The 9,528-nt window shown below is 42.2% G+C and overlaps 1 protein-coding gene across 1 annotated transcript in view; it reads right to left on the reverse strand.

Annotated features, from left to right (window-relative positions):
• Positions 1–8,792: 8,792 nt before the first annotated feature.
• LOC143027807 (uncharacterized) overlaps positions 8,793–9,528 on the reverse strand; it is a 98,492-nt gene continuing 97,756 nt past the window's right edge. The window contains exon 3 of the mRNA XM_076189393.1: positions 8,793–9,178. Coding sequence (XP_076045508.1) covers positions 8,869–9,178 — 310 coding nt within the window. The 3' untranslated portion in view covers positions 8,793–8,868. The remainder of the gene's footprint in view (positions 9,179–9,528) is intronic.

Here is a 9,528-nt window from a genome sequence, read left to right on the forward strand (position 1 = left end):
TCATCATCATCATCATCATCATCATCATCATCATCATTACCATCGTTGTCATCATCGTATCATCATTATAACCATCGTTAATATCATCATCATGGTCATCATGATCATGATCACCATCACGATCATCATCATCATCATCATCATCACCACCTCCACCACCGCCACCACCGCCACCACCACCACCATTATGACCTTCATCAATATCATTACCAGTTTGAATAGCAGTACAAGAAATACCTTTGCTACATCTCCACAGAAGACGCCGATCAATATAGTACTTAAAAGTGAAATAGGTTACACAAAGAATGCTCCGGCTTCAAGTACATTACATGAGGTACAATACTCCCTCCCGACCAATCTTCTTTCGGTATAGGCCTTTGCCTTCCCTCCTCTTCCCTCCCCCCTCACCTCCTCTCTCCTCCTCTCCCCTCCCCTCCTCTCTCCTCCCCTCCCCTCCTCTCTCCTCCCCTCCTCTCTCCTCCCCTCCCCTCCTCTTTCCTCCCCTCCCCTCTCCTCCCCTCTCTTCCCCTACCCTCCCCTCCCATCCCATCCTATTCTTTCTCCTCCTCTTCTCTCCCCTTTCTCTCCCCTTCCCTCTCCTCCCGTCACCTCCCCTCCCTTCCCCTCCCCTTTCTTCCCCTACCCTCCCCTCCCATCGCATTCTTTCTCCTCCCCTCCCCTCCCATTCTCTTCCCTCCCCTCCCCCCTCCCCCCTCCCCTCTCCCCTCCCCCCCTCCCGTCGTCCCTGGCCTCCGATTTCCTTTCCCTGACGGCTCAACCCTGAAAAGGTTCCCAGACATTAAAGGGTCTCCTTCGGGGCTTCCTAATTCTCTATAGCCCCCTTTGTTCGTGTGGAGCTCACACCAGGAGACGACTAACTTTAACCCCCCCCCCCCATGTGCTCGTATACTCTCTTGGCAGGGAGCAGTCGCCGGTTGCCAACTAATTCGAACCCGGATCAACGGAGGGTGAGGTGAGAACGAGATGATTGTGCTACATCGGAGGGAACGACTCCTGAGATCGTAACACCGTCTCAGTTCTTCTTAGGACGTTGAACTCGTTCTTCGATCAGACTCTTCGGGTAAACCAAGAACCTACTGAAGAGTCTGCCAGAGGACCCATCGGAGAGTCTTCAGGTTCTTGGTCTCAGTTCTTCTTAGGACGTTGAACTCGTTCTTCGATCAGACTCTTCGGGTAAACCAAGAACCTACTGAAGAGCCTGCCGGAGGACCCATCGGAGAGTCTTCAGGTTCTTGGTCTTCAGGTCTTCTTGCAGAGACTCATCGCAACCCGGGAGAACTCTCCTCCAGAACCTCGAAGTCTGCAATCAAAGAACGAAGGTGGTGAGGAGTCTACGCCAGATAGCGCTGAGTAGCTTCGGCTTTGGGGATTGCTGGGGCAGGTAAAAGTCACTGCTGGGAATCGGAGAGGAGTGCGGGACTCGAACCCACAACTGAACGAATATAAGACCGGCGCGCTTCCTATTACGCCACCTGGACACCATTTTACGGCCGGAAGTTCTTCCATGCTGAATCGAACTGCCTCTTGCTAGTTCGAACGAAGTCCTCAAGTACCTCATGATTGTCCGCATAATCCTAAAGGTAGAGGTTCTTCACTTTAGGTCCTCAGAATTCTACAAAAATTTCACATATCCACATATCACAGATTTTCACAGAATTTCACAAAAATTTCACACATCCAAAACTAGTGACGGAAGTGATATTATGAGGACTCGTGAACAGCAAAACATAGGATACATAAGTTCTAAAGTCAAAGGTTCTTCATATGGGGTCCTCAGAATTTCACTAAAGGGACCACATATCCAAAACTATTGAGGGTTTCCATCCGCTAGTGAGGGGAGAGGAGAACGGAAGTGAGATGTGAGAGGAGGAAAGGGAAGAGGATGTGAGGGGAGGGGAGGGGAGGGGAAGAGAGAGAAAAGGAAAGGAAGGGAGGTAAGGATAGGAAAGGGAAGAGAGGGGAACTAAGGGAACGGAAAGGGAAGGGGGAAGGTAAAGGAAGGGGAGGGGAGGTGAGGGGAGGGGAGGAGAAGAGAGAGAAAAGGAAAGGAAGGGAGGTAAGGATAGGAAAGAGAGGGGAAGTAAGGGAAGGGGGAAGGTAAGGGAAGGGGAGGGGAAGGGAAGTAAGGAAAGGAAGGTAAGGGTAGGGAGGGGAGAGGATAGGAGGAGAGGGAGGGAAGGGAAGGGGAGGGGAGGTAGGGAAGGGGATGGGATGGGAGGGGGAGAAGGGGAGGAGAGGTAAGGGAAGGGAATGGAAGGGAAGGGAAGAATGTTTGGCAATTTCATTTAGCGTCGAAAGTGATCTCAATAAGACTAATGAACAGCAAAACATAAAGCATAGGATACATAAGAAAATCCGCGGTCTCAATCGAACGTCTCGATTTACCTGAAGAAAATAAAGATTGTTTATACACATTTTCCCTTCCTGCCGTGCGGTGATTTTATTAATCTAAGAAAAAAAAAGTGAAATTGTGAATCTAAGAGTCCACCCCTGTGGACCTTAAGACATTCTCCATTCATTACCACCTCGGGGAATGAACAACCCTCAAACTGCAAGTGATAAACCAATACACTAATGACTTGCGCCGCAGCAGGCAACCGCAAACGAGCCCTTGAAAGCCAGTGGGGTCGTTCCTTGAAGTAATTTCCTCACAAGTGGTTCCCCCACATCTACTTTCTTACCGTTCTCTCTATTTAATCCAAACCAATTACGTCCCTACCAAACCACGGGTGCTTGGGCTCCTGGGTTGATGGTTGTGTGGTTATGAGGCGCTGTTGTTGTCTTGGCTTGTTCTTGTACGTGATTCGGGTCCTAGTCGGTTCGAGCAATGAGACTTGGCCGCTGGCGAGTACGATTTACGAGCTTACACAAATACGAGAATATGTGAGCAGGACGGACATGCATGGATGCACGTACACATGTATACGTACACATGTACACACATGTACACATACATACACAATAGAATTCCTAAACGGGCCAAATTCGTCAAACTATGCTATAGGAGGGTAAAAACATAAACTGACAACGAGAGGGGAGATCAAAGAAGTAAGAGTGTTTTTTGTTTGTTTTTTTCTTTTCTTTTTTGAGCAACACTAATATAAAAACGAAGCCAACATAGAAAAAAAATGACCATCACACTGGCAACACTGAGCACACGTCAAACACGTCACTGGGATGCAATGACTTTGATGGATATTGGATCACGGGCTGAACTCGTGATCGACAGCTCCCTCTCGGATGAGAGCTCGGAGATCATAATATATGGACCAATCTATGGATAATGCTGTGACCTTACACACACACACACATACACACACACGAACACAAACACACACATACACACACACACACACACATACACACACACACGAACACACACACACATACACATACACACACACACACACAAACACAAACACACGCGCACCATTGAAAGTTAATCAATTCTTATAACAATTAATTAATTCAGTGAATAGTTTGCGTATACTAGAAGCGACGTGGAAGAACTAGAGAAGGTGTATATTTACCTAATTGTAATAGACAGGAAGGTAACACCATAAGGAAACAAAAACTACAACTGAAAATATTTGTTGCTTTAAAAGAAGATTAAATATTTATATGGATGGGGATGATGGGTGGTAATGGACAGGTAACTACCTAGTGTAGGCCCTATGGTCTCTTGCAGTCTCTTCCATTTTTATGTTTTTTTATGCTCAGTGTTTACCTCACCATCCAGCCGCTCATCTGTTCCCCATAGTTGATCATGTAATTGTATTTGTGTTCGTGTGTGTGAGTGTGTGTGTGTGTGTGTGTATTCACCTTGGTCTTTGGATCACGTGTTCGACTCGTGATCGACAGCTATTTCCCTCCCGGAAGAGAGCTCAGAGCTCATATGACCTTTCACACACACACACACCCAACTCCCCGCCCACGAGAGTCAGAGTAACGACCCGAAGCACAGCGATACCGAAATAATTTCGGCCCTGGGCAGGATTTGAACCAGGTACTGCGAGCACCCCCGTACTTCGCAGTCCAGTGCTCTACCGACTGCGCCACCGAGTGTGTGTGTGTGTGCGTGTGAGAGGAGGAAGGTGAGTGCACGTTGAGGGACACCTGCAATAGATGAATCAGCGGCCCTGGATCAATGAACGATCCCCAGAACCCTCAGGGTAATTGCGGACAAAGAAAAAGTGAAATTGGGAGGGATTCTGTTCCATCAGAATTCGATGTTGGTTTCAGAAGCGTGTGGCGTAATTCGGAGTTCTTGAACTTGCAGTAATGTGTCGAGTGGGAAAAGACTCGGGAATCATGAATGGAAGATGTGTATATATATAAATATATATATGTACATATATATATATATATATATATATATATATATGTACACAGATATATATATATATATATATATATATATATATATATATGGGTAAGGTCATCCCCCCTCCTCACATTGTATTGTCTCCCCCCTTCCCCCCTATGGTTGCACCTGATACTTATATCTAAACCCAACTCTGTATCTCTGTCGTTTAGTCTGAAGATGTAATATACGAAAGTACTTAGTGTCTACAAGTTTCCTTTCTCCTGTGGTTATTTTGCATATATATATATACATATATATATATATATATATATATATATATATATATTATATATATATATATAAGCAGCTCGCGGTAATGGACTAGTTTCAAGCTGCCTCTTTTGTACATCATCCGTAGTACGGCTGGAAGCATTGTACCATCGTGCTTCATACCGCACGACCTAGGGTTCGAGTCCCAGAGACAGTGTTTTAATCAAACACACACACACACACACACACACACACACACACACACACACACACACACACACACACACACACACACACACACACACACACACACACACACACACACACACACACACACACACACACATATTACTAAAGTTGAATAGTGTCTTGTTCTTCATAATAAATCCAACGGAGAAATGTTTACACCGGAGTTCTCCAAGGTTCTCCAAGGTTCTCTCAAGTTCTCCTTGAACCAATTAAATTGAAAATATATGGAATTGACTTAAGCCACGGTTACGATTCTCCTTTATCTTGAATTAGTGGTAATAAAAGTATAGGAAATTCAATGAACATTTATGAATATATGGAAAATAAATGATGCAGTGGTTTATATATAAGTAAGCATGATATTAAGTAGGACTGATAATAGATAAGAAAAATGTTGTAATTATGAAAAAAAATATTAAGTGGACATTCTGTTTGCTTTGTATTCCATCATTTACAAACTTGTCTTACATATAAAAAGAAATATTTATATGTGTTCATCTTTGTCTTTATTCATCTGTGACACTTAGAAAAAGACATGAAGTTCGGGAGATAACCTAAGTTATAGAAAATTAAAAGATTGATATTGCAGTAGTACTAAAAAAAAAAAAAAAAAAAAAAAAAAAAAAAAAAAAAAAAAAAAAATCCCCACCATCTCCCCCCCCACCTGTCCTTAAAATCCCTCCACCCGAGGGAAAATCCCCCCCTTCCCCTAGTTGAGAAATCCTAGATTATTCATTGGTGTACTTTGCATTTTAGGACTTTTAGGGGCTGTTGTATGATTTATATAATGTATCTAATATAATCTATAGAATATATCCAATGATTAATGCAGTGAATTACAATGACCCGTTTGGGTTATTGAATTCATTATTGAATTGCACTGACCTCGCATCATATGCAGTGTTGCCAACCAATCAATCACAAACCTGTTTCTAGTCGATCACACAACCGTACCTCTTCATAATTCGTCCTTCAGAAGTTGTCATGCAAAGAGCGCCAATAGCATATCCAAGCACTCATTATACTTGAATTATTATATTTCTCTTTTTTCTTGGAATAAGTTAGATTCATACTGTATTTATAATGATGGACATGTCTGAACAAAATACAATTATTCATAAAGACAGGCTACTCTTGTGGTAGGTTGGTAGATCGCATCAAGGTAATTGTAGAAAAAGTTTATTATATCTCGCCAAAGGTTGGCACCCCTGGTTTATTGAATTCATAGGTTTTATTGCAGCCAATTCGTTAAAGGCTCTTGTGACACCCCCTACGGACCAGAATCACGCAGCATTCTCTTATGATTGGAGACTAATCTTCACTCAAATAATAATGCTGATCACTTTAACCAAGGTGATGCAGGCAAGGTCATCATATTAAGATAGCAGGTTTAAATTGAATAAATTTAGGCTTAAAAAGGAAATAGGCAAGAATTGGTTTACCATTAGACTGGTTAACGATTAAGTGGCAATGGAACGGAATTTACCAGCGTAGGCCTTATGGTCTCTTAAAACCCTACACGATCAAAATTATTGCGCAATATTCCGTATTGTACAATATTATTGACAGTGTAGGGATGGTATAGAAGAGAAACACGTCTTTTGCCTGTACATTTGATGTATTCAATATATCGTGACATTCTTCAATACCATCCCTACATCGTCAATAATATTGTACAGTATGTAATATTGTGCAATAATATTGCACAATGTGGAATATTGGGCTCTATATTTTTCTGTTCTTTATTCCTTCGATGATTCCACCACTTCGGACAGAAACGCTGGTTATTGTTAAAACTGAAGAGAAACTGCCTGACCCAAGGTGTTATCACACTGGGTTATTTTTAGTCCAACCTCCAGTTAATCCGCGATATCGCCAATCTCCAACACTTCTTCAGCGGTAAAATCACTCTGGCAAACTATTCGGTTTTCTCAACAATTTCCATAGAATGACATTTGATATTATGCTGAAGGAAAATAAATTTCCTCCAGCATATCAGATTCTTTCCCAAAAGCTGCAAATCTGCTCCAAGAGTCGGAGGAAAATTAGCCCAGTGTGATACCAATACTTGACCCCGTTCACCTACCTTGACCTCGGTTTTTTTTTTTTTTTTTTTTTTTTTTTTTTTTTTATACTGTTCCTGGTCTTTCTCTTCGCGTCCAGTCATATCTTCGCTTGTCTTCGCTCACCTTAGCTTCAGACGGGAATGTCTAAGAATGGGTAGCAGTGCCCCTTAAGGAAGTGGCAGCACACTAGGAATTTCTCGCTAGCATGCTACTTGCTTTTGCTACTTCGTTTGGGTAGAAACGACTTCGGTGACGATTTTTTTTTTTTTCAAATTTCCAAATGTCAGATCACTCTTGCGTCAAATATTGAGAAATTAAATGAAGAACAAAGAGAAGTGTAAACCTATAAAATGTTAGACACACTGTTGAGATGTTCTTACGGAAAGTCTACGATATTACAACTGAAGTCGTTTCTACTCAAACGAAATAGCAAAAGCAAGTAGCAAGTAGCATGCTAGCCTAGTGTGCTGTGGACAGGAACCTTGTGTTTGTGACATGTTGATAACATGTGTCAGTATGTATGTGTGTGTGTGTGCGTGTGTGTGTGTGTGTGTGTGAGTGCATGAGTGTGTGTATGTGTGACTCACCATGGTCTTGGATCACGTGTTGGTCTCGTGATCGACAGCTATTTCCTTCGCGGAAGAGAGCCCAAAGCCCATAACACTATTTGTAGTTGTGTGTGTGTGTGTTTGTGTCTGTGTGTATATGAGAGAGAGAGCGACTGGGTGCAAATGTGGATTAGAGAAGGAGAGTTTCGTACATAACAAAAATAAACAAAGTCGGTGCGAGACAGAAAGATAGAAACTCTAGTGAAATATTGTCCATAACAACAAATACCTCCCAAATGAACCCAACTGTACTTGCCCAAAAAATAAATTGGATATTTTTCGTTTAATTTAAATAAAAACAAGGATGTACATGTCTTAGGTATTTATCCATAATATACATCATATTTTTTTTCTCAGAAACATATATTCTAAACATGTAACATAAAAATTCCTGTGTCCCGGGTATGATTCGAGTAATGTATGATACATATATTGCCTAAGTGGTATGAGATATGTAGGGTATAATGTACTCAAGAGTAAATGAACATGAAGTCATGGCTGTTATAATACCTTATAAGAATATCCGCGCTTTGTGAACACAACTTGACACTATCAAAAAATGTCTTAAATCCGCAGGAATAAAAGCACATATAGGTACACAATAAGATATAAATGCAGTCACTGTTTAAACACAAATTGTAACAAATATTTCTTAGTGCAAAAAAAAAAAAAAAAAAAAAAATTGAGACGGTCTGACAGGTTGATGTGAGCGTCAATAGGAAATCCAGGAGTCTTAGTCCGAGTTCATTCCTGACCAGTTTCGCAATTAAGTATCGTTTCCTTTAGGGGAAAAATATCTGCGAAACTAGTGAGGAATAAACTCGAACTAAGACTCCTGTGTTATCTATTCAAACTCACAGAACCAAAACTCTCGTTTTATGAAAGCATATTGTAACCAAAACACTAGCATATACTTGTATCTATAGAAATGTCTTGTAACACGCATGTCATATATGGGCTTACAAAAAAAAAAGCTCAAACAATCATTACCTCACACACAGTCTCACCTTTTGTTACTTATATGCCATGGTATATGCAAAACCCCACACCCTACTCTCACCCTATCCCACCCTACCCTATCCTACCCTACCCTACCCTAGCCTACCCTACCCCTAACACACACAAAACCACCCAAAAGTGGGGGGGGGGGGAATGGCTGAGGAAAACTCAATCACCCTTAACACCCTAATCGACCCTATCCCACCCTACCCTACCCTACCCTACCCTACCCTACCCTACCCTAGCCCACCCTACCCTAGCTTACCCCTAACACACACAGAAGCACCCTAAAGTGGGTGGGGGTGGGGAAAGGCTGAGGAAACTGAATCACCCTTGACACCTTAATCGACTACGCGCCGACAGGGTGAGTATATCGATCCCAGAAGGTGAACGCAGGTTGCGGGTACATCGCGCCTCCCGCGGAGGGACCTCGGGGAGGAGCACGTCCCCCGGGCTGCATAAACGGGTCGAGTCGATCCCAACTCCAAGAGTAGTCGATCTGCATGTGGCCCATCGACCCGACGGAGATGTTGGGAGGTCGATAGGATGGTTCGACGAAGGAGACTTGGCTGCTTCCACTTCCCCAAGTGGAGTATTGTCCATCGGATCCACTGCTGCCTCGGCCGCTGCTCTCGCTATTGCTCCCCCGTCGAGCAAGTCTGAAAACGAAAAATTGTGATAAATGTGAAATATGCAATGAAAGCATAACATAGAAATATATATATATATATATATATATATATATAGATATATATATATATATATATATATATATATATATATATGTATGTATATTATACTAATGACCCACTTTCGGAGAAAAATAGACGAAAATAAAAAGATTCGTATATTTCGATCAATATATGTGATCCTCTTCAGCAGAGAATCACAGATAGTGATCGGAATATACGGATCTTTTTACTTTCGCCTATTTTTCTCAGAAAGTGGGTCATTAGTATACTTTTACTAATGTGCTACGACATTACTTTGTTGTGATACACACATATGT

Source organism: Oratosquilla oratoria, chromosome 8 (genome assembly GCF_046742065.1).
Source record: "Oratosquilla oratoria isolate Oo_2021 chromosome 8, ASM4674206v1, whole genome shotgun sequence".
NCBI classification, from domain to species: Eukaryota; Metazoa; Arthropoda; class Malacostraca; order Stomatopoda; family Squillidae; genus Oratosquilla; species Oratosquilla oratoria.